The following is a 26,907-nucleotide window of genomic DNA, read 5'->3' as shown; positions in this document are numbered from 1 at the left end:
TAATGTTATATCACCACTGCTCCTTGGTCTGTGATTTTTTTTTTCTTGTTCTGTTCAAAGCGATAGGTTTGTTGGTGTATGTTGTATATGAAGTTTCATGGATTCTGCTACAGATTCCCTGACATGTGATACATCCTTGTCATCAGGGATTGGAGTGATGGGACAGGAAGGCACTCTTACATACAGCCCCGTTGTGTACGAAAGGCTGCGCTTTTATATTGCTCATTAGTAGATAGATCGAAAATGTAATTTTAGAAACTAAAGAAGGGAAGAAAGTGCCATTCATATGAGTGTATATGTTCTAGTTGCCAAAAATTGAGAATAATGACCAGGGACTCTGTTACTGAGCACATTGTCCTCGGTGCACTACAAGTCTCAGCATGACTTGTATATTGAGCTTGGTGTTACTGCCACTTTTTGCATTTAAATATTACATATCAACAAGTATGAATTAAAAATGCCTGGAGGATAAGCAGAGATGGTGAGGAGTGAATATAATGTGGAGAATAATAAGAAATTGGGAGAAGTGAATCTGATAGAGTAAGAAGAGATGATAAGAAGCGAATCTAATGTACATAATGGACCTGATTCATTAAGGAAAGTAAGGCAAAAAAGGGAGTAAGTTTTCTCTTGGACAGAACCACGTTACAATACAAGGGGTGCAAATTAGTTTATTATTTTGCACATAAGTTAAATACTGGCTGTTTTTTCATGCAGCTCACAAATACTTGATAGCTTTATTTTTACACTGAAATTTAAAGTTGATCTAGGACATGTCCTACCCCAGCTATAAATCTGTCCTCATATTTTAAATTTACCTCCCCTCCAATCCAACATGGTTTTGCCAAGGTGCAAAGTTACTCAAATGTTTTGCTCTACTTTCCTTAATGAATCAGGCCCAATATGTAGAGATGGTGAGAAGTGATCTAATATACATAATAAGAGATGGGGAGAAGTGAATCTAATATACATAATAATAGATGGGGAGAAGTGAATCTAATATACATAATAAGAGATGGTGAGAAGTGAATCTAATATACATAATAAGAGATGGTGAGAAGTGAATCTAATATACATAATAAGAGATCGGGAGAAGTGAATCTAATATACATAATAAGAGATCGGGAGAAGTGAATCTAATATACATAATAAGAAGAAATGGTGAGAAGTGAATCTAATATACATAATAAGAGATGGGGAGAAGTGAATCTAATATACATAATAAGAGATGGTGAGAAGTGAATCTAATATACATAATAAGAGATGGGGAGAAGTGAATCTAATATACATAATAAGAGATGGGGAGAAGTGAATCTAATATACATAATAAGAGATGGGGAGAAGTGAATCTAATATACATAATAAGAGATGGGGAGAAGTGAATCTAATATACATAATAAGAGATGGGGAGAAGTGAATCTAATATACATAATAAGAGATGGGGAGAAGTGAATCTAATATACATAATAAGAGATCGGGAGAAGTGAATCTAATATACATAATAAGAAGAAATGGTGAGAAGTGAATCTAATATACATAATAAGAGATGGGGAGAAGTGAATCTAATATACATAATAAGAGATGGTGAGAAGTGAATCTAATATACATAATAAGAGATGGTGAGAAGTGAATCTAATATACATAATAAGAGATGGTGAGAAGTGAATCTAATATACATAATAAGAGATGGTGAGAAGTGAATCTAATATACATAATAAGAGATGGGGAGAAGTGAATCTAATATACATAATAAGAGATGGGGAGAAGTGAATCTAATATACATAATAAGAGATGGGGAGAAGTGAATCTAATATACATAATAAGAGATGGGGAGAAGTGAATCTAATATACATAATAAGAGATGGTGAGAAGTGAATCTAATATACATAATAAGAGATCGGGAGAAGTGAATCTAATATACATAATAAGAGATCGGGAGAAGTGAATCTAATATACATAATAAGAGATCGGGAGAAGTGAATCTAATATACATAATAAGAGATGGGGAGAAGTGAATCTAATATACATAATAAGAGATCGGGAGAAGTGAATCTAATATACATAATAAGAGATCGGGAGAAGGGAATCTAATATACATAATAAGAGATGGGGAGAAGTGAATCTAATATACATAATAAGAGATCGGGAGAAGTGAATCTAATATACATAATAAGAAGAAATGGTGAGAAGTGAATCTAATATACATAATAAGAGATGGTGAGAAGTGAATCTAATATACATAATAAGAGATGGGGAGAAGTGAATCTAATATACATAATAAGAGATCGGGAGAAGTGAATCTAATATACATAATAAGAGATGGGGAGAAGTGAATCTAATATACATAATAAGATATGGGGAGAAGTGAATCTAATATACATAATAAGAAGAAATGGTGAGAACTGCATCTGATAGGCAGCAGAAAAGGAATTGTACTGTGCAGTTGGTAAGTGTGGTTAGTACAGGGATAGTACCAGGAACAAGTCTCTGTACCTGGAGACAGCCGGTCTCTGTCTACGATAAATATACAATTGTCATATATGAATTGTGGTTATGATTTAGAGGAGTGGGGTGGATGCCACTTTCTCATGTTACCTGTTCCGCTTAGTGAATGATGCTGATGTGGGGATGGAATATTTTCTAAAAAAAAATCAAACCTCACAGATGTTTTTGCTTAATTGATTAAAACCGATAGAAAATTCAGTAAATATGAGACAACAGCACCCACAATGCTTTGCTCTCCATCTGATCACTTATTTACCTATTCTAGCAGACTGATAACTGCAGTAGGAAGAATATGTGGGAAGCTCAGGAGCATTATGTAGCGGGTGGTAGAGTTTTGTCGGAGGGTCAGACAGTGGCCGTACACGTAGCCTATGGCTATCCATTGCAGCACGCGGTAATCCCTGTCCCTGTGTTCATCCTGTAACGTGGCTGGATTCTCTCATGCTGTGTATGGGAAGACAACCAGCATCCTTGTCCTGTAGCGAGAAAGTGACATCACCGATATCTGGAACTATTCTCCCCTGTCGGCCTCTCTCACCCTTAGTCCCATGTGTACATTACCCAGCGCTCAACCTGGCTGACATACACAGATCAGTTTATGGTATATGGTCTAGAAATTAATATTATAAACACCTTTAACTTAAACGTAATAGGAACAGAGTGTTTTGTCCAAAGTAAGAGTTATCCATAAAAGTTGGTAGACATGGAAGAGTTAATAACTAATGAGAGCTCCACCCAGAAAGGCTGCATTGAGAATCTGCTGTTCAGTGCAACTCTTAAAAAGTATTATTTTTTTCAAATGAGTGCAGTTTACACATTTTTTTGTTTCCGGATTACTCAATTTAGATGGATATATTAGATTACGTTTTCTGGAATGGTTGACCCCGTTGGGGAGTTGGCATGGACCGCCACCTCCCAAGCGTTTCTTGACTAAAGTGAATCGTCTTTCTCAACAAAAACTAATATTGTTTCAGCATTAAGTGTGCTTTACACACATCACTTATGCATCCTCGGGGGACTCCTAACTTTCTAAGTGTTTGAAGAGAAGAAATCACAGCCCGGGGTAAGGAATTTTAATAAAAGACTTAAAGGTGTCACTTGCGGCAGAGTATGATTCAGCAGAATCTCGGTGTTTCGCCTCGCTGCCCTTTTGGGAGATGAAAAGTGAGGAATCGCTTTGAGGAGATGTGGTTATTCTGCAAACTGCTGTCAGATAAAAGATGTGAATATCTCTTATCAGCATTATCTCATTCAGGGATTATATAATGCTCACCTTGCCAGGCCGGTGTCCATCCGAATACCAAAAGGCACGTCACCCGGATTTGTTCCCGTAAACCACGTTAGAGATGCAGGAACCGGTTTGATGAATTGGTACAAAAATTAATTTCTCAAATGTCTGACCAATTAAAGAAATACGGTTGAACAGGTTTGACGATGTACAGGTGCGAATCGGCTCAACCGTCTTCAAGTTTAAATTGATAAACTTAATTAAAAAAGAGTTCAAATTAAAAAAGAAAATAGGTTTGTTTTACCCGTATATATGTCACTTTAAATCCATATTATATATCTCTCCATCTGATGTTTGAATTGAAATTTCAAAAAAAACAACTGTTTATTCCAGTATTTTAGTCTCCACAAAATTCCTTTTTCAAAAACAAAAGTTCTTTATGTAGATCAAAAATTTGGGAGAAACAGGTCGCACTGTTCATCAAATTTGTACTTTACTGTTACCAAGGTTAAGAATTCACAGAGCACAAAACAGTTTCTTTTTAACTTCCTCTGCAAAACATTGCCATGTTAGAAGGGAAGTGCTTCTCTTAACAGAGCAGACACAGAGTGTCTGACAGTCTGGCAGATTTGATTTGCAGAAATGCACTTTGTGACTTGGTGGATTTATACACAGGGTCTAATGATGTCACTGCAGCTCAAATAACTGCTGTTTCAGATGTTTGTATCAGATGCCATCAGGACATTGAGTTGAAGTGGTCTGTAAAGAAGTTTGGAGCTAATACTTTGCTTTTAAACAGAGCTATAGTGGATTATCAGTATAACACCAAACAGTGTATTTTACCACCATATCTGTACACTTCAGAATTCAGTGGTCCGGTAACAGAAATATAGTCTTTAAAATAAAGTCAAGCATTGAAAGAGTAGACTCCTTTCCACCACCCTCCTGATTTCTTGTGCATACATCTGCGCTTGTCTTTTGACATACACCAGAGGCATCATTTGACCTGTCAAGCTGTTCAGGAAAGGTGTCATGGTTCCCAGTTTCTCGTATATATCTTTAGGGCCCTCTCAAAGTACCCTGACCAGGGGAATAGTAAAATCCTGTATTTGGTTTACCACTGACACTAAATAATGTCCAATTGAAAACATAATTAACCTAACATTTTTAATCTGCTCACATATTTAATTTGAGTTTTCATAACAGTTTATTTTTATAACTGCATAAAGCGAACCCCAAAATGTAAATTGATTTAAGTCATGAAATACACTGTTCAGTGTTACCCTGACATGTGTTCTCTCCTACTCCATTAGACAGGTGAAGCCCCTCCCACATTTCTAGGACATTATTTAGATCTGTAATAATCAGGCTTTAATACTTAATGTCAGATAGAGACGTTACTCCATTTTTAACCCCACATGGTAGGACAGTTATAAAAGCTGGATCTGATCAGACATCAGCGTTAATTTTCTAACCTGTAATAGAAACAAGTCAGAATCTGCTATGAACAAATACCTGTGTACTGGTTTTCAGAAACATCTCACTGTGTTCCATCATACCTATCACAGACCTACATAAGACTATGTCTCGCCCTAAACCTCAGAAACCATATCCTGATGTAAATGAGATGTTCAGAACTGGAAACTGTCTGATCATTGTGAGCATCTTTATTAAACCACTAATAGACATCGGAACCTCTGGAGATGAGCTGACAACAATACGGCATGGTACAAGCTGAGCGCCGGCTTCTGAGGGATCCTTATGGTGCCGAGAGATGGAAGATGAGCTGGTAACGTTTGTGCTCATTGCGCAAGTTGTCCTGTTCCATTTGATGGGACATGATACATAATTACTACAGAGTGTTTTGCAATCTTTACAAGTGATAGCTGCAAGACAGAAAGTGATTCTAGGCCTATTGCTTGGCTACATAATATCAATCGTTTGACATCTGCAAAGTAAACTCACAAGATTGGCCATGATCTTTAGTGGGAGTGTTTGTTGGCCGAAGGTCGCCCGGTCATGGACGATGTTCGTTTTGGAATGAGAATGAAAGGTTTGGCACATATTAAAAAATATCTATTGGCACGTCTTCCGTAAGTGTGGCAATAATGCAAGTTCTCCAATGGCCACAGGGCGGTTGGAGCATTTAGACACTCTCCTGACCTGGATTGCTCTTGCTTCTTGGGATAAAGTCTTTGTGTTTAGTGGGACATGGCGGGACGGGGGTTTCTACAGGCAGGCCCTGCTGCTGATATCCATAATTAACTGTGCCACAGGGAAAGTTGCGCAGCCTAAACAGAGGCACTTCAGGAATGTTTGAAGTCAGTGTTGAAGGTTCTAGTAGAACGGAGGATCCGGGGAGTCTACCGGCCATAACCCTGGGGGCAGCCGGACAGCTTCCCTCATTAACTGGGTTCTCTCTCTCGGAAACCGGTTTATCCGGAGGAGCAATATTTTTATCTACTGTTTTTCCCGTAAACCATGAACCATAAGTGGGGTTCCACAGATTAGTAGGTTTGTTCCTGGACCCTCTACTGCTGTGTAGCTCGGAGGATGGGTTGGCTTGAGCAAAGACTATGTTGTCATGTCCTCCATCTGAAGCTGGTCTGGGCTCCACACGACCCTGGGGTTCGGCATGGACTTTATTGGGTGCTTTTCGGACAGGCGGCACCGGAGGGGGAGACTGGAGCTTTTGTTTGTCTTCCTTTGCTTTCTTCTCGGGGGTCACTATAAGCGGTGGAATGACGTCCGGATCTTCTGGATGTGTAGGAAGCTTTTCTTCCTCTTCCACCACTGGAACGTATTCTACGGGCAGGGATGTGTTAATTACATCTGGGTCCTGGAAGTAGTAAAAAACACACGTTTAAATAAGTACACATAATATTTGCATTGCCAATACTGTAAATCAAAAAAGTTCTACATTACCAACCTCAAAAATGTATAACAATCAAGCCACTAATTATTTTATAACGAGCAGGACTTAACAACTTATTATATCACAGTACATACTGCAGATTTCATACTGCTATAATCTTATTAACATCAGTATGTTATTGCGCACATACAAGACGGAGCACAGTTTACTGTAACAAACAGCACAGCGGCACAAAATAATTTTTTTTTGCAAATACTTCAGACATCCTGAGCTTTACATAAAGAGAAATATGAGATCTGTCAAAGGATGGCACTGAATCTGCACTTAATCCATGTGTAGTATTCACTGCAACAAAGTCCGCTCAATTTGTAGCTTGTGAATCAAACCAGAGGATGCAACAGGTAATGACATCGTACCCTTGGAAGGGGATGGTGGTAAAGCAATTCAGAGGCAGAAAGAGGGCGAGAAGGAGAGGACTGACGTAGCCCAATATAGTGGTCATGTTAACATAGATGCGGCCAGTTCCATTCCTGTGTTTATCAGAAGTACGCTCGTTTTCATATGTATTTTTTACACCTGCTAAAAGGCAGGCGTAGGCTACCTAGTGGTGTTTAACCAAGTTCAAACTCCAGCGATACTGCTTGTCGGACCTCGGTGTATTTGACATGCGGTGGTTAACGAGTGCTTGTATTTGCCGTTGAGAGGTGGTGGAATCTCCATTGACCTTCGTGTGTCCAACATGCATTGAATTAAAAAAATGGGAGCAGAGAGCATTCGAAAAAACGTTTCCCAAGATCAACACTCCCAAATCCTAAGCAGGAATGCAAGATGCTATAGTGGTGCCATCGCAGCCCATCCACCACTATTCAATGCCGCATTTCACGTCATGTTTCTGATGCAGTTCACCGCAAATCATGGCATCATCGCTCGCTCACTTTGCAAGAAGATCAGGTGCGATCTGGAAGCGTGGCAAGTATGGATCAAGTAGCAGAAAGAACTGAATGCACTTACACACATACAATAAAGAGCGCTAAGGCCGGGTTAACCCTTGTAATAATATTCTCCTTGCTACGCGTTTCGGAGCTTTTTCTACAGACAGCTGGAAACCCGGGCCTAGCTATGACCCAAGTTGTGAGACGCAGGGAAGATTCCGCTTATATCTGTAGGTGAAGCAGAATTAGATATTCACCAACCAGATATCAGGTTCTAAGTTAAGTCTGGTTTGGAAACTATTCAGTTGTTCTGTAAGTAACGCTTGCCTCTAGCTCTATAATAGGATAGTATAACTGCACCTTGTATACATATAAATGAATAATGTTTTGGGAACTAAATAGCGAAATAACGATTAAAAAGAAAATACTTTTTACATTTAATTCTATGAAATGGAAAACAACACTGTAAAATTGTCCTATTTTGAAGCCGCACCTCCATCTTGTTTGTTCCAGGTCTGCAAACCTGAGGCCGCGTACGGAAAGTTTACTTGTTTTAATGTTGGGGACCTCGTAGATTTATTTGGAAACTGGGAAATATGTAATTATCCCGTTCAGTGTTATAACAATAGCCCGCCGTAAACATAAAAGGCAGACGGCATAAGTGTTACAATTGCTCCTGTTTGAGATATCTCCTCAGTACAAGGAAACAAGACCATTACTTACAGAGCCGGCGTCTCTCCGTGACTTTTATTGCGCACGCAGAATGCTGTGTCAGGCTCTTAAGGGTTTTCCTCTTCTCTCTTATCTCGTCTTCCGATTCTCTATTTCTTGGTTTTAATCTCTTTGCATTGTCAGTCCACAGTACAATGGTTAATTAAACAACAGATTATGCAGCCAGAGGTTAATAAAGAGCTGGCATTAATTGATTTATAATTGTCTTTTCTTGACACCAGTCTGCTGGCTGCCCGCCAGGGTCTGGAATCCGTAGAGTTTCCCTAAAAACTGCAATAATGCGGCACGATAGAGCGATAGAATCCGGAATAGGACTGATCAGAGAAACTAATCACTGAGTTATATGGAGCGGAAACTCTCTTTGCGTCCTCTTGTGCCAGACATTTATATCTGCAAATGTGGTAAGTCGGTCAATATGATTAAATGATTGAAAATAAGTATTGCATTGAGCGTGGAATACAAGAGATTTACAAGTTCACTGGCCGAGCGTTGGGTTCTGTCGTAGCAGCGTGAGAAGGAGGCCTTACCTGGATTGTGTCAGTGTCCTTAATATAGGAGAGTGCAGATCTGACCATTATAAGGGAGTGGGGACTGAAACATTTTGAAGTATGATTACAGGATTTTAGTAATGTAGTAAGCAGAGATAAAGTAATTTTCAAAAACATGCCCCAGCAATGCATTTATTGTAGTTTGCATTATTGCTGTCTGCTAGCCAGTTATAGTAATGAGATGTCATCTGAGGTGACTCAGCAAGAGGCAAGTGATCGCAGCCTCTGATACATCTCTAAGCACCTGTTGCTGACGAAACGCAGACTGTTGAAGACATAGTATGCACAATGACATTATTTTGTGTTTGCATGGTATTATTAATATATGTACTGATATATATTATTATTATTATTAGACATTTCAGTATTTGGGTTACAGTACCTGTGTGCAGTAGTCAATTCTCTCTAGTATCATGGAAAAATGTGGCCGTTCCTCTGGCTGATGCTGCCAACACTGTGTCATTATACGGTACCTGCAATAATAAGACATTATTATCCAGGTTTCCAGAACAAACCCCCAATCATTCCTGGATATAATATATATATTAATTGCTGCATAAACTTTATTTACATCATTTTCTGTTGCCAGCATGATCCACCCATCACAGCCAATCCACAGATATCTAAACCATTACATCCTATCAACTGGAAGGGAGAATAATATAATGTTGTAAGATAGGCGACGGCTCTCAGAACCATAGGGTGTATATACTGCGGAACCGCCGATTCCCGGCACTTTGTAGTCATTTTTTAAAGTGGCGCTTTTATTAAAGACAAAGTCCATTGGGTTTTGTATTTAATAAAATTGCTGTTTGAAGAAAATGACTTAAAAGCTCCGGAAATCGGGGTTTTCATGAAACCACCGCATAGTAAATGCACCCCATAAACATTTGGGGTAAACAGGGAAGCTGACATGTTTAGGTATATATTAGGCCTGCAATCTGTATCTTGCTGTCTGACTGCACATGCTGGGATTTGTAGTTCCCCAACAGCTGGAGAGCGACAGGTTGAATATCTCTGCTGTAAAGGACTAGGAGATATGACATATTGACCCACTGAAATAAGTAAGGGTACCATAAATGGGAAAAATAAAAAACTATATATAGGATAATCCTGTAGGTGTAAACCAGGAAAGCAGTTACTGTGATGTTTATTGTTATATAGCATAGAGATTCCCACGTGCACCAGGCAGATATAGCACCTTTTCACCATTGCTACTGTTAAGAATGCTTTCAGATTCTGGAGTTAAAGGAGACAGAGCTGTAACTGAACATTGCTGCAACATTGTATAGTACAAAATACGCACAAAATGTGTATTGCAACATTTCGTTAAACTGCACTAGATTCAGTGCCAGTTACTTGTCTGATTCTGAAAGGAGACCTAAACTTAGGTCTATGCTGCATGGAAATGGACTATCTGCAATTAATGGTTCATATAACTATATCTATAATGAAGATAACCGTAATACCATAATAATCTGTTAAAAACGACATTGTAATCTACAGATATAAGTCACATTGTTAATTAAGAATTGGCGACAAGTCATATGTTATAAGATACAATATTCACATATTGCAGAGCAGTCTTAAGCATCACGTGACTCTCTAGCTGTTGTAGAACTATATGTCCCAGCATGCCCTGACTACCACTGAACTAGGATGTCACAATATACTCGGTCACTTTTAACACTGATATAACCTACATGAGTTATATTGTACTAGTGAACTGATCAAACCAACCACCAATATCATCCATATCATCCATATTACGCATCCTTGTTAATATATAAATATGTTACATACACGGGCCCGGGGCAGTTTTTGGGTGGGTCCATCCTTCCTCCACTCGTGACAAATTCCAGCACCTCTTGGTTGCTCTTACTGGGATACGGCATGTACCCCAGAGAGAAAATCTCCCAGAGCAGGACCCCGAAAGACCTGGATACAGAGGACAATAGTGAGATACATAGGTTCAGCGGATATACTGTGTAAACACTGGATCTAAGGGAGGTGAGAGAGGAACAATACGTATGTTCTAAGAGCAGTTAATCACAGAGGAGAACAGTTCATCATCCAATCAGGGCCAGCGCTACCATTAGATAGCCCCTATGGTGGAGGGCGCACGCTCCGGACCTGTAGCCAAAAATTAACCCACATCTGTCGCTGCTTGACGGACCGGTTTGTACAGAAATAGTCGTAGACAAAATGACGTCAGTTCGTGGCTCGTGCTTAGGGAGTTTGAAAAATATAAAAACACGTTACTGGTAAATCTATTGTTTATTCATTTACATACCAGGTATCGGTCTTGGATGTGAAGATTCCTTCCATGAAAGCCTCAGGGGGCATCCACTTCACCGGCAGCATCGCACAGCCTCCTTTTCTGTAATAACTCGCCCTGAGGAATAATAATCATCATCATCATTTATTTATATAGCACCATTGATTCCGCAGCGCTGTACAGAGAACTCACTCACATCAGTCCCTGCCCCATTGGAGCTTACAGTCTAAATTCCCTAACATACACACACAGACAGACAGACTAGAGGTCAATTTGATAGCAGCCAATTAACCTACCAGTATGTTTTTGGAGTGTGGGAGGAAACCAGAGCACCTGGAGGAAACCCACGCAAACACGGGGAGAACATACAAACTCCACACAGATAAGGTCATGGTCGGGAATTGAACTCATGACCCCAGTGCTGTGAGGCAGAAGTGCTAACCACTGAGCCACCGTGCTGGACGTGATCAAACTATGGTCCTGTGCAGTGTAAATATTCATGTCTATATTTGCTCCTAATGCATGCACTCTTGTGTGTACAATTATGTAGTATGAAGGACGTTACTTTACATACGTGTCAGTCTTAGGGGTAGATTTATCAACCCTTCTAAATAGGAAAAGTGGAGGTGTTGCCCATAGCAACCAATCAGATGTATCTAGATTTATCTAGTGCATTCTAGGAAATGATAGCTAGACTCTGATTGGTTGCTATGGGCAACACCTCCACTTTTCCTATTTAGAAGGTTTGATAAATCTACCCCTATGTATTTTATTCTCATTACTATTCAGTGTTACAAGATTGAGCTGGTGGAAGAAGTTTTAGATAAGTACATTTTTGGGGGCACTGGAGTTCTCTTCTGGGGGAAAAAACATGTGCTGAGGTTTCTGTGAACCTCTGTTGGTGTCACACCGGGATACCTACAACAAACAATTTATATGATATTTTTATGTTATTTCGGTACAGGAGCTGTTCTTTATCTGGAATTTACTCTTCCTAAATGTGCCATAATTGCTGGAAATTATTTCAAGGAAACAACTATTTTGAAGCACTTACATATAATTATGAATACGCAGCTAGTGCTTTTTCGATCTGAGAAAGAAAAGTAAAAGCCTGAAATGACCCTTTAAGGTTGAAATTGTCGTCGGTTGGAAATAAACGTAACTTGCCCGTGTCCGGGCAGATCGCGGTGTCCACATTCTGCAGAGAGATCTCAATGTTCTCAAGATTTCTCTACAGAGAAGAACTCTATTATGTACTGTTCTATGTTATCTATCCAGTATGTAAATCGATCCCACAAAGATCTTTCCACAAGGTTTTGTCACTGGGAATAAAACCAGTGTCTCAAGCAAGTTTCTCAGTAGTATAAGTCACCTTATCGTGGACCTTATCCTTATCCGTTGTTTACATTAACTGCATCGTACCCATTTTATTACCTACTTGTTCCTCAACATCCCAGTAAAAGGAATATATGTATGGGCACAGTGGCTAGCATTGATATATATATATATATATTTATATTAGAGATGCTCAGGCTCAGTTCCTCGAGAATCGAACACACCCAAACTTAGGGGACCCGAGTACCAAGCCGAGCCGGCTGGGTACTTTCGCGCGCCCACGGAGTTGAGAACGAGGCAAAACGTCATTGTTACGTCGTTGGATCTCTGGATTTTTGGATTCCTTTTTAAGATCCAGCATAACGGTGGGAGGGCGGTCCCAAGGACAATTCCATCTTGCACCATTTTTCTTTCCTGCCACTGCTGTGTGCCAATGTGTCCTAGATGTGCTAGGAACTGCCGTGTGTTTGTGTCATTGCTCTGTCGCTTACCATCCAGCCAGGTCGCTGCAGTATTTGTCCGAAAGTGTATGAAAATAATATTGTGACCTGTGAGGTGGTCAAAATTGACTGCAAATGACTTGAAATTAGTGTTATTGAGATTCATATTAATGTAGGAACAAAAAAAAAAGCAAAAATATGTGATTTTAGCATATTTTAGGATTTTTCCTAAAAATCCAAAACCAAAACACACGAGGGCGGTTTTGCCAAAACTAAAACACGAAGCTAATCCAGATCCACAACCAGTTCATGGGGGTCAGTGAGCATCTCTAATATATATATATATATATATATATATATATATATATATATACACACACATACACACGTATTAGGTGATTTAGAATGTAAGATCAAAAGATACAGACACTGATGTGAATGAGTACATATTCTCTGTAAAGTGCTGGCTGCTGCTATATAAATATCTGCTAGCAATTAAATATTATGGCAACAGAAGGAAGCAGAAATATATTTATTGAAAATAGTGAACTAAAAATCAGGCATTTTTATTTCTAATTTTTCACTCTGAGCCTGATTCATCAAGGAACGTATCTGTCGTTTTTGTGTGTATCGTACGTAAAATGAGTCTGCGCAGAAACATTCAATTCATCTTCGTTCGCCATGGACACTGAGTACTAGTGATGACAGTCTCCTATACATGCTAGAACATGTGTTTGTAATCAGGAGCAACTGTAATAATGTATTCTATGTTCAGTAGACATTAATAACATCCTAATGTTAAGTCTTTCATGAAACTGTTTTGCCATTAATGCTTATATTATGTACAGGTGGCATTCATTTAATAGGTTTATTTTTTTTTGTGCGTTCTTTTGCGGATGTTTAATCCACGTAGGTATTGGACGTATCCTGCAGTGTCTTGTGTAGCACAGCAGCCCTACACCTGTATTCATCAGCGCACGTGTCTTCAGATCTGTCCCTGAATATGGGAGTACCTAGAGCTGATTTACAGGCGTTTTAAAACAATACACGTTGCGCTCAGTATGGGTGCCTTCATTAATCCGGCCCTACAGGTCTAAAATTGCAGCAAAATCTTTTATTCGAATTTCTGCAATACTCAAATCTTATTTTTGCGTATGTGCATTTTTAAAACATCTGGTTTCGTCGTTCAAAGCTTTTAGGGAATGAGTTATGTGCACTGTCGAGAAATCAGATTATACCTCCTCGCAGACCAAAGGCTATCTACATATAATGGCATTTGTCATAATTAGCCAATAAGCGTCTTACCTCAGGGACATGAAAGGTCAATTTGTTTTCATTTGCAACATTATTTATTTATTAGCCCAGAAAAGTACCTGTATATGTCACGAGCCATCCCGAAATCCCCAATTTTGGCGATTCTGCCCGGTCCCTGACATGTCAGCAGACAGTTCCTCGCAGCGATGTCTCTGACAAGACACAATCAATTGTTTTAATAAAGTCAGTCTCAATCTGTAATGTAACATTGTCTCATTCCATCCTTATACCTCCATTGTCCCTTCAACTACTTGTGAGTCAGGTCCTTATTTTATTCATGTTTAACTAAGTAGGAAATGCCACACCCTTTCTAACATGCTTCTGACCCAATACCAAACATACGACCTGATTTTCTGATGGGATACAGAAAGTCTTTTACACTACTACGACCCCTTCCCCCCACCGTCCTCCTACCAGGATTCCTATCACAGATTTGTAATAGTTTTTCCATCGTTTTTTCCCCCTGGAGATAGGATGGTAACTCAGTACTGAGGATGTTTGGATGAGGTCTTGGAAATAATACAACTGACGTTATCCACAGTGCGGAATATACAGGTTAGTTTGTTGAATACAAACATTTTAAGCTTTTTGTGTTCTTTAGGATGTCTGACGTACTTACAATGATGTGGGCTTGTCTTGCTCTTTTGAAAAATCAATAGTACAGCATGTGTAAAAGCATTATTGCAATGTACAGTAATTAAAGCGGACTTGTCACCAGTTCTCTATAGAGGTATTTGTTTTTGCATAAGGCATTATGTAGTAAGTTTATTCAGAGCACTATGCCCAGTCTGCAGACAGTACAGATGAGTAGAGAGAGCAGGACCAGGAGCGAGCATAGTGCAGAATGAAGGCTTGACTTAGAAGCAGGGTCAGACTAGAGTACTTTGTAACCCTACCTGGGGGAGATCACAGCACTCTACATAAAATGCTAACTCCTGGGAGAACCTCATTCTTTGCTTATTACACTTTGCACAAGGCAGACATAATATAAAAGATAAAGCGGATAGAATAAAACCGATAAAAATGTTCTGCAGCAAGAAAGGGACTATACAGCTTATACCTGTGAATAAAGTGGTTCTCCTCCAGATACTGGCAGCCGTTTGCTATATCACGAGCCACGTTGAGCAGATCCAGCATAGTGAGTGAGGAGGGCTGGTTCTGCAGAGAGATAAGGGAGAGTGTTTAACAGACATCCATGTTTCATATGTAGCTGTATATAATAAGAAAAATGAATAGACGAATTTAAAATGTACTGATTAAAAAAAAATCAAATAAAAAGAATAATATTTTTAGAAAGATAGCTCTCACGCCCAATACTCTGATATTGAGTCTCACATGCCAGTGTCTGTGTCTGCCTATTGCTGGAAATGCCAAATGCCAAGCAACCTGCAGCCCGTTGTAATCTCTGCAGCTATTCACTTCAATGGCATGAAGACAAGATGCGCTGTTTAGTGTTACCCTGACATTCCGCTGCATCTGTTGTAACGTTTAATATTAAGTATTGGATTTTACCTCCCACGTCATTACAGGTCAAAAAGTTGAAATGTAACCAGTTAATTTGTTGTGATGTCACTGCCCCGCACTGGTGTATATATCCAACTATTATTATTATTATTATTATTATTAAGCTTTATCTATAGGGTGCCACATGTGGTCCGCAGTGCCGTACAGAGGGCGAACAGCAAGACAGTAAACAAATAACACTACATCTCTCAAGACAACTACTTGGGTACAAGGGGTATACTCAGCGCAGGCTGAATCCTGTGCCCATTAGTGTGGGCGCAACTAACAGGGTTAGAGCCACTGAAAGAGGTGCAGAGACAATGGAGGAGAGGAGTCAATGGGCAGAGAGCACAAGGAGGAGGTGCGCAGTGTAGCTGGTGAGAAACAGTTATAGGTAATGAGAACAGGAGGGAACAGGGTCCTGATCACTAAAGCTTACAATCTAAACCATCCATACAGTGTATTTCCAAGAGGCTCATCCAGAACTAGATGCAAGTCCAACCCTGAAGTGCAAAATGTGCTCTTCTGTACCACACACGCCCAGTAATATGGCATCTGCATGAAGACTTGACGTATCTGCCCTCTGTATCTCTCTACACTTAGAAAAGCAGGATGGGATGGTTAGATACTGAAGCCTAAATGTAGCAGCTGCTTCCTCTTGGTGCCAGATACAGACTGATAATGATGATCACCACGGATCGTTCACAAACCCTGACATTTGGAGAACTAGGCGCCTTTGTGCAAACCGGGGAGAAAAGTGGATCCAAAACAGCCTCTGCCACCCCCAAAATCAAAACCATCTCTAGCGCTGCCAATCAAGGCATTTTCGGGGGACAGGTCACATTTTTTATTTCCCCGGTTTTGCTGACACTAGCCCAGGCTGCCATCACTGGAGCTGGTTCCACTGTTTTATTTTTGCTTTGTTTTGTCTTTTTGAGGGGGAGGGGCGCACTTTTTTCTCTTCATTTATTTGTTTATTTATTTTAAAGGCTGCTATTTCAAGGTCTGCTTAAAGCATACCATAGACTTTTAGCGTAGCATACGTTTTAAGCGTATCTGAAATGTATATAATTTGCATGCTGCTCAGACTTGCTGGTATCTTAAGATAGAATAAAATCCCCCAGCACACTTCTACAGCCAGCAAAGGAGCTGCTGTTTCTATGTGTACATAAAAATGAAGAAATCTCAGTTGCACACATTTGCAAATGTATGGTAAATCATCCCCCCTGTCTGCCCCATCAGCTACTGAGAGTCATGTTTGGTATCAGTAGCTGATGGGGAGTGCTGGTGCTGTATGGCCATTTGGAGGATTTTGGGGTAGCTCTTAGTAAGTTAACTCTCACTGTTTAGATTTAGGACGGCACGGTGACTAAGTGGTTAGCACTTCTGCCTCACAGCGCTGGGGTCATGAGTTCAATTCCCGACCATGGCCTTATCTGTGTGGAGTTTGTATGTTCTCCCCATGTTTGCATGGGTTTCCTCCGGGTGCTCAGGTTTCCTCCCACACTACAAAAACATACTAGTAGGTTAATTGACTGCTATCAAATTTGACCTTACTCTGTCTCTCTGTCTGTCTGTGTGTGTATATTAGGGAATTTAGACTGTAAGCTCCAATGGAACAGGGACTGATGTGAGTGAGTTCTCTGTACAGCGCTGCTGAATCAGTGGCGCTATATAAAATAAATGGTGATGATGATTTAGGACCACCCAATTAGCAGAAGCGCCTTGATGGGGCGGGTGGATTACCATACATTTGTAAATGTGTGCAAGTGAGATTTCTGCATTTTTATGTACAAATAGAAATAGCAGCTCCTTTGCTGGTTATAGCAGTATGCTGAGGGATTTTTCTCTGTGTTTGTTCCTTTCTGGATAATTCCGCCCTTTCAAGCACCTGCTATGATCCCATAAATTGATTGAGCAACTTCCACTTCTGTCTTGGTATCTTAAGATACCTGTGACTCTGCATACTTCAAACATTGTGTACTTCATATACTCCTGCGCTTTTTGTGGAAATTGCATCCAACTCTACATAACTTTGCAAGCCTGCAAGTCCGTCAGTCACACACGGCTTGCTCAGAGAGAGACGAGTCACCTTCCTAACATGCAGGTGCACACTTAGGGGATTTTCTCGTTGACCAGAATTTCCCCTCTTGGATCACACTCTCAGGTAGTTCCTGCATTAAATTAAATGAACTATAAGACTCATTACATTTATATACATAGTACTTTTATAATTATTTTATAAATGCTGCTATTGTCTTTATTTGCTTTATTCCAAAATTAAAGAATTTAGAAACCTCCCCATTACAAACCCTGCATTTGTCATTGTGTGGCCCCATGCATGTTTTATTTAAGCTATATTTTAACACAATAACTGTTGACCCACCAGCATTCTTCTGAGGTTGTCAGAGACAAAATTTGGATACTAGACCATGGTTAATAAGATATGGAAATAAAGTATACGATATACTACAATTCTTAATGTCATCCTGTTGTTGGCACTGGATGCAGTCTTTATTTGCAATGGACGGTTTATAAATGATCTCATCCAATGGACATAATGCGCTAAAGTAAAACACAAAAAAAGTATCTGATTTATTTTGTTCCTTGAGATAAGTGTAATAAAATGCAACAAAGTCGCTGTACAGAATTATAGCCCTAATGTGTCTAAAAAAATGGAGGTTGTTCTGCTAAGGGCTATTTATGAGAGTAATTCTCTCTGACAATGCCAGTCTGCCAGGAGATTGCTGGAGAAAGCTGTAGTTATGCCCTGTGGGGATTCATCAGCCTTCTCTCTCCTGGAACGTCTTACAGGTCATACTGAGACGGACAGCTGCAAATGCCACAGATATACGTCTGAGGGGTTTATGTTCTAAGACACTGCTGCCCTGAAGGGAACTAGGGATTAAATGTCCACTTATTTATATTTCTCTGTAGCACCAGCCATGGAAAACATAAAATGAAATATACAAATATGTACGGTAATTATAACAGTAGTAATAATAGCGCCCCTGTCTTACAGCTGTAATACTGTAAAGGCGGATTTCAACTTAAAAAAACTAGTTGTGAAGATATCTGGTTTACTGGCCCAATTCTACCCACTTCACGCTGGCTGGCCACCCACGGGTGCCTTCCTTATTAGTCACTCAGGCAAATGCAGTTAGAAAGTAAAGCAATACATTTATTGCAATAAAAACAATCACTAGATTATTATGTACACACAGGTAGGTTTACCACATCATCTGTCCCTTACTCCACTAGTTTAGGGAGCTACAGTCACCTGGCTGTCCTGACTTAAAGACCCATGAAGTTTTTCTCTTAGCTGCAGCTGTAGTTCATTTGTGGAGAACGAAAACTCAAAACCAGCTACACTGCACCTTCCATGAATCCAATCCCAGAATGAACATCCCCCCCTGGAGTGGCTCCTTATATCTAGGGTCTAATTTTCAGAGAGCTTTCTCCTCTCTCTGCAAACCGCTGGGTCCATCCTTCTTAACCATTGGTGGGTGCTGTATCAGGGGGTTGGAGGGGGAGTGGAGATGAGCTGTACTTCCACAGAATGTCCCCGGCTGGGCTCTAGACAAAATGTCTGAACTAGTCATGTTGAGAACAATGGATACTAATTGGCCTTCTCCCTCACCTGTGTCCTGCAATTAGATCCCTACCCATAACCTCCCTGGCTTCACTTTAAGGACAATGAATAACAAACTCACTGCCACATCATCAATATACAATACATAATTTACATATTTACAATGGGCTACAATGTGCCCTTATCTACATGTAATTAGACACTGCAGTTAGGCTGGGGAACAAAAGCAAGGACTATAAAAAGTACATGTTATAATCCACATTATGTGAGAAATGAGGGAAAGACTGTTTAGGGTGTTGTCAAACACGTTTCATCACACTAGTATATTGTGGATTGTCTGTCATCCAATATACCCTGAATGTATGCCATCAGAAAATATCCAAAGTCAACCAATGCCCTCGGAAAGTTCCCGAAGTCAGCCATTGCCCTCAGAAAGTATCCAAAATCAGCTTATGACATCAGAAAGTATCAAAAGTCAACCAGGGCCCTCAGAAAGTTCCCGAAGTCAACCAATGCCCTCAGAAAGTACCCGAAGTCAACCAATGCCCTCAGAAAGTATTCAAAGTTAGGCTATGCCCTCAGAACGTATCCAAAGTCAACCTATGACATCAGAAAATATCCAAAGTAAACCTATGCCCTTAGAAAGTATCCAAAATCAACTAATGCCATCAGAAAGTATCCAAAGTCAACCTATGTCCTCAGAAAGTACCCAAAGTCAATCTATGCCATCAGAAAGTATCCAAAGTCAACCTATGCCCTCAGAACGTATCCAAAGAAAGTCAGCCTATGCTCTCAGAAAGTACATAAAGTCATCCTCTCCCTTCAGAAAGTATCCAAAGGCAACGAATGTCCTCAGAACGTATCCAAAGTCAATGAATGCCCTCAGAAAGTATCCAAAGTCAACCTATGTCCTCAGAAAGTACCCAAAGTCAATCTATGCCATCAGAAAGTATCCAAAGTCAACCTATGCCCTCAGAACGTATCCAAAGAAAGTCAGTCTATGCTCTCAGAAAGTACATAAAGTCATCCTCTCTCTTCAGAAAGTATCCAAAGTCAATAAATGCCCTCAGAACGTATCCAAAGTAAACCTATGCCCTTAGAAAATATCCAAAATCAACTAATGCCATCAGAAAGTATCCAAAGTCAACCTATGCCCTCAGAAAGTATCCAAAGTCAACCAATGCCTTCATAAAGTTCCCAAAGTCAACAAATGCCCTCAGAAAGTATCCAAAGGCAACAAATGTCCTCAGAACGTATCCAAAGTCAACCTTTGTCCTGAGAAAGTACCCAAAGTAAGTCTATGCCATCAGAAAGTATCCAAAGTCAATGAATGCCCTCAGAAAGTATCCAAAGTCAATCTCTGCCCTTAGAACGTATCCAAAGAAAGTCAGCCTATGCTCTCAGAAAGTACCTAAAGTCATCCTCTCCTTTCAGAAAGTACCCAAAGTCAATCAATGCCTTCAGAAAGTATCCAAAGTCAACCTATGTCCTCAGAAAGTATCCAAAGTCAACCTATGTCCTCAGAAAGTATTCAAAGTCAACCAATGCCCTCAGAAAGTATCCAAAGTCAACCTCTGCCTCAGAAAGTATCCAAAGTCAACCTATGTCCTCAGAAAGTACCTAAAGTCATCCTCTCCCCTCATAAAGAACCCAAAGTCAACCTATGCCTCAGAAAGTATCCAAAGTCAACCAATGCCCTCAGAAAGTATCCAAAGTCAATCTATGCCCTTAGAACGTATCCAAAGAAAGTCAGCCTATGCTCTCAGAAAGTACCTAAAGTCATCCTCTCCCTTCAGAAAGTACCCAAAGTCAATCAATGCCCTCAGAAAGTATCCAAAGTCAACCTATGTCCTCAGAAAGTATCCAAAGTCAACCTATGTCCTCAGAAAGTATTCAAAGTCAACCTATGTCCTCAGAAAGTATCCAAAGTCAACCTCTGCCTCAGAAAGTATCCAAAGTCAACCTATGTCCTCAGAAAGTACCTAAAGTCATCCTCTCCCCTCAGAAAGAACCCAAAGTCAACCTATGCCTCAGAAAGTATCCAAAGTCAACCAATGCCTCAGAAAATATCCAAAGTTAACCTATGTCCTCAGAAAGTACCCAGAGTCAACCAATGCCCTCAGAACATATCCAAAGAAAGTAAGTCAACCTATGCCCTCAGAAAGTACCCAAAGTTCTGAAGTGTTTTGCGTGAGCTGCTATAGGATTCATCATACAGTTCCACTCACCGAAATGGAAGACCCCTGTTAAGACTGTGTTTAAGAGCTTACACTTAAAAATTCATAAGAGCAGTCTGCAACTGATCTAATGATCCCAACATATTCCACTCCCCTTCCTCAATCTCCCTGTGTCTCCCATCCCCCCTCCTTCTTGCATCAGTGCATAACATGTCATTATCCATCCACCAGTGAGACTGAAGTACAAGGCTGTTGTAGAGATTGTTGTGGTTCCAAATCATTAAGAGAGAAAACATTACCTTGGAGCTGACAATAACACAAAAGCTTTTCTATAATGCCAGCTTCATTCTCATGGCTGTGTTCAGATCAAACAACAACACACTGTACATGATACCAAGCAGCTTTGTTTTCAATAGGCCTTTATCTTCAGTGATAAGCCCCATCCACTTCCGTGTAAGCTCTGTCCCTTTCACTGTTCGCGACTCTGTATAACTCGTTATTTCTTAGGAATATTACTTCTTCTTCACAAACATTGCCATTTGACTCCTTAAAGCCATGCACCTTGGTGGAAATCTAAGCGCCTTTGTGCAAACGGAGGAGAACAGTGGATCCAACGCAGCTTTTGACCTCCAACGTGTGCACAAAGATGTTTATCTTTGCTGATCGCTGACACACATGTGGCATATCCTAACATGGCCATCATAGCAAAAGGTATTGTTATTTTTAATGACATTCTCTCAGAGTCTGACCTAGATAAGGATATATTTCATAACAGTTTATACAAGTATTCACACTTTATCATGTAGTTTAGTGATTTACTGCTGTCAGAAACAAGTCATGAAGAGGAAATAATCAAAATATTTGTAATTGTCGTGAACATAGAGAGCTTGCAGTTATTTATAAGCGATAAATCGTAACTGCCGTGTAAATATGTTATATCAAATGAATAAATTGATAAGTGTAGGCAAAGTGTAAAGTTTGAAGACATTGAGTCTGATGCAAATGAACTAAATGGCTTTGCACATTCCAGTGTGAGAAGATAACCAGGCCATTTGTAGCAGCTTCAAAGAGCTCTTGGACTCCTGAATAGACGTTGCGGGGTCGGTCACAGCTGGACATCCTTGCAGCCCAAGGCAGCATTGTGCATGCTTATACAGGTATATAGAAATACAAGTTAACCCGTGCATGATACTCATGCATTCTAGTCAAATCAAAATACTTAAGGTCTTAAAAAGGTTCTTGTCATGCATTTGGGCCTAGCCCAGGCCTCCTCAGGGGAAGATCGTTACTTCCCGACGCAAGCGCCCTTTTTAATGTGTGTTCATGAGGTAAAATTACCTCACGAAAATGAGTTTGACCCCTCAACTCGTAAATTTAGCCTTTACTACCCCTCCCACGGGGGGAAGGGGGGATGATGGAAGTTAACTGACTTGACTATTCTAATTTTTTGGTCAAATAATGTCAGTTTACCAAATTTCAGGTCAATTGGATGAGTCCTTTCTGAGAAAATAGTTTTTTCCACACACACACACTAACGCACGCCTCTACACATGTGTGTTCATGAGATAAAATTACCTCACGAAAATTAGTTTGAGCCCTACCAAATTTCAGCCCTTTTTGATTTTTTTCCCCACACACACTAAGAATTTAGTAGGTCAGTGTATAACTCTGCCCAGCAGGTGGCGCTGCAACTTGTTTTTTTTTTCCACACACACACAGACGCCACTAAGCATTTATATATTAGATGAAGGAAAATGCCTTTACAGTTCATATTTTGGGAAATCTGGGTGATACTTCATACTGAGGAGCAGAAATCGCACCAGGGTTGTGAATGACAGGTACAGGGGGGGTATCCGTGAACAGCTAAAATCACATATCTTTGGAAAAGGTATGTCACATTGTCATAATCCCATCATGTTTGGTATTTAAATGTGCGGGAGATTATGACCGGTTTATTGAAGGGGGAGTTATTTCTCTGGGAAGTATCTGCTTTGCTTGTTATGTCAATCTATTAATTGTTATTCATTATTTTTTTATCTGTATGCCCTGTATTTTTGTATATTAAATCTATAATTTAATAAGTTGCGTCCTTGATACTTTAACGAATCCATTAGCCTATTAGAAGAGAGTTCAACCAAGTTAACCCTTGGAATGTCAGTGTGTGATTTGTTGATACATTTGATTAACAAGCTATGTGTTTGCATTTACATTTGTGTAACACCCGGGAGGTGTGAAGAGGTAACTCTTTGTGTGCTGGTGTGGGTCTTGCTAGTCCGTGGATAACTAGAAGCCTGTGTGCCAGTGTGGGACAGTGTATTTGGGTCCTATTGCCAGTATTCAATAGGTGGTGGCAAACCTGAAGTGTCTGGGGGTGTGAGAGCGCGGTGTTTGGGGGCGATTCCTTAGGTCTATAACTTGTGTGATAGGTAAAGAGAGACTGCGGACTGAAATCGTGTGTGACCTCATACAGCGAACACACCAAAATCATGGCAGCTGGGAGCGTGTTCGTGACAGTAATGAATAAAGCCAATTTAGAGAGTCAAAGACTTTCTCCAAGTCCAGGCTAAAGAGAAGGAAGGGATTAACAAATCTATAATCTTATGTCACTTTTAAGAATCATCTGCCTGAGATTATCAGTTAATTTGTCTAAATATTACATAAATCCCCTTGGTCATACTGGATAAGTGAAGGTGCAAATTTGCTCCTGGACAAATAATGTTGCACTGCAAGGGGGCAAATGCACTTATTCTTTCTGCACGTAGCACAAAAGTACTGAACAGTTTTATTTTACACTGCTGTTTAGAGATGAGTTAGGATTTGCCCCCTCCCACCTATAAATCTGTCCGCACCTTTTAAATTTGCCCCCTCTGCAGTGCAACATGGTTTTGCCAAGGTGCAAATTTGATCCATTTTTTTTTTTTGCTTTGCTCCTAACTCTTATTAGAGCAGCTTCTTTCAGTTTTTAAACAAAAATCATCTTAACGAATCTTCATTTAGTAATGTAAAGACACCGGTGTAGATTGATATGGGGGATGACAGATTTCACTTTGGACACGCAGGGCGTTGCATTGCGAAGAAACCATTGTGTTCCTCTCACCAGTCTGGGACGTGTCTCCCTGAGGAAGGATTTCAGATCTCCTCCGGCCATAAGTTCCAGCAAAATAAACCTGGGCAGAGCCTGGAGACTCACTCCGATACAATGCACAATGTTCTGGTGGCTGAATTTACTGAGGAGAGAAACACACGGCGTGATTAGGCAGCTCTTGGTGACAAGTAATAGATTAATGGTAAGATGGTTATTTTGTGCAGTCTGAAATGACAGCGCTGCCATGTGCAGTGTGACCCCACGCGTTCCACCGCAAGGCTCCTACGCCAACTGCTTGGTTGGGATGGATGCCTCCGAGCAGCCGTGATCACACTGCACTGAAACAGGCTGTGCGGGCTTGGCTTACTATGAGCATTTTGATTGGCTGCCAGTGCTTTATAGTGCAGACAGCTCCATTCTACACTGACCATGATAGGTCCAGTTTACTTTGAACATTTGGGTCTGTTTGTTGCTTGTTCTTGCCAGGTTCTAACATTGTCTGGATACTGACCAATGGATCTCAGCCTGATCTGACCTTTCGCTTGTACCTTGACCATTCTGGATTGCCACTAACTCTAACCTCTATTTGGATACTGAACCCAATCTTCTATTCTGGCTTGTGTGTGTACCTGAACGTCTCCTAACTCTCAGGTCTATGTATGGTCTGACTGATGCCTCCAATATTTCTGGTACCAGCATCTTTCTCAGAATAAGCCTCTACTCAGGGGCGCACACAGGGGGGGTTTCTGTGTCTCCAGAAACCCCTTCCTTCCGCGCCGTTGTCAGAGAAGCGTCCGCGGCGGTGTGTACAGCACCGCCGCAGACGCTTCTTTGACAGCGCCGTGGCTGCTGGATAGTACAGTGCCGCCGGCAGCTCTCTCGTTTTTTGTTTTTTTTTGGGTGGCGAAACCCCCCTACCCCTAAAAAAATCCTGCGTGCGCCCCTGCTACTGCTGCATGCACAACACCTGGGGACAACTAAGTACTGCTGAGCATGCCCTGCTCTAAGGGAAAGGGGGCTGCTATAGGCGAACACCACAACTAGCCTGGTTATAGAGCTTTATTCTGGTGTCACAAGCATACAGCTCCTTTTCACTGATATAACTCAGGCCTCTTATGTTCGAATGGAAACCAGTGAAGATTCAGTGACCAATGATGATCAGATGGAAACGTGTAACAATGTATCAACCATTTAACCATCTCACCCGATAATCAGAGCCTCCATGAGGAAATCCAGCTCGTCCTGTTCGGAACACACCTCCGGCAGAGTCTGAGAACGAGAGAAGGAATCCAGCATGAAAACATGAACGGCCGACTGGATCGCTAATATCTCATTTATATTGTTCTTTCTTATATAACCAACATTTCGTACATACCTCCCACTGTCCCGGTTTAGGCAGGACTGTCCTGCCATCCCGATTATCGGGACATTGTACATTGTGTGACATCGGGAGGGGAAGGAAGCTTCTGAAACACTGAGCATACCCCCAGTGTGATGCAGCACACCCCCGTCAGTGGCGGATCCAGGGGGGGGCGATCGGGGCATTCGCCCCCCCTAGCAGCAAAAAGCTAGGTCCCAGCCGCCGATTAAAACGGGAGGGGCGGGGCTAAGCGCGAGCGGGGGCGGGGCTAAATGTGGGCCAGCCAATCAGAGTGGTCCCAGCCGGCGACCACACTGGGAGGGGGCGGGGCCGATCGCTGGCGGAAGGCGGGGTTAACGCAGGCCAGCCAATCAGAGCAAAGGAGGGGCGTGATTATGCAAAATCGCCCCCCCCTAAACATAAAGTCTAGATCCGCCCCTGACCCCCGTCTAGTGTTATTGCACCCTCTCCTCGTGTGGAATTTTAAATCATTAATGTTGGGAGCTATGATTTGATACATTAAATGCCACAGATTACATAATGTTTTATATATCATGTTATGTATAAATGAAAACTATATGTACAATTAAGTTAAGCCTTTAGGTTTATGCCTTGAGATATTTCAGCTCCAAGGAGACCTGTTTCTGCTAAACAGCGCCTGATTGGACAGCATGAGTGATCCTAATACCACGCCTGTGTCTGCTGTAAGCAGGTGGTGGCACAAACGCCTGGACACTGCCCCCTGCCTGTGAGTTAATGTCTGAGCACCACGTCTGCAGGATCTCTGGGGGCATCCAAGCTCTACAGAGTGCACAATGCCTAGACACAGTGGCAATTAAGTGCAAAATAGTCCAGGAGCAACATAATTTATTGGTGGATCTGCGCTCCTCAGTGTGCAACGGTGTGCCTAGATTTCCGCCATAATGCATGGGCTTGTGGAGCATTTTGGCAGCATTACTGAAGGAGCAGAATTCTTCAGCCGCATATAGAAGGAGTTGGGCAG

The 26,907-nt window shown here is 40.9% G+C and overlaps 1 protein-coding gene across 1 annotated transcript in view; it reads right to left on the bottom strand.

Annotated features, from left to right (window-relative positions):
- Positions 1–5,375: 5,375 nt before the first annotated feature.
- ALK (ALK receptor tyrosine kinase) overlaps positions 5,376–26,907 on the bottom strand; it is a 588,292-nt gene continuing 566,760 nt past the window's right edge. Inside the window, exons 22-29 of the mRNA XM_075204381.1 lie at positions 25,749–25,813; positions 24,557–24,686; positions 15,248–15,345; positions 14,247–14,339; positions 11,114–11,215; positions 10,624–10,758; positions 9,203–9,293; positions 5,376–6,572 (exon numbers count right to left, since the gene is read on the bottom strand). Coding sequence (XP_075060482.1) covers positions 5,880–6,572; positions 9,203–9,293; positions 10,624–10,758; positions 11,114–11,215; positions 14,247–14,339; positions 15,248–15,345; positions 24,557–24,686; positions 25,749–25,813 — 1,407 coding nt within the window. The 3' untranslated portion in view covers positions 5,376–5,879. The remainder of the gene's footprint in view (positions 6,573–9,202; positions 9,294–10,623; positions 10,759–11,113; positions 11,216–14,246; positions 14,340–15,247; positions 15,346–24,556; positions 24,687–25,748; positions 25,814–26,907) is intronic.

The sequence above is a fragment of the Mixophyes fleayi genome, chromosome 3, assembly GCF_038048845.1.
Source record: "Mixophyes fleayi isolate aMixFle1 chromosome 3, aMixFle1.hap1, whole genome shotgun sequence".
Classification (NCBI taxonomy): Eukaryota; Metazoa; Chordata; class Amphibia; order Anura; family Limnodynastidae; genus Mixophyes; species Mixophyes fleayi.
Note: the sequence above shows the minus strand (reverse complement) of the source record. Positions and strands in the feature narration are given on the sequence as shown.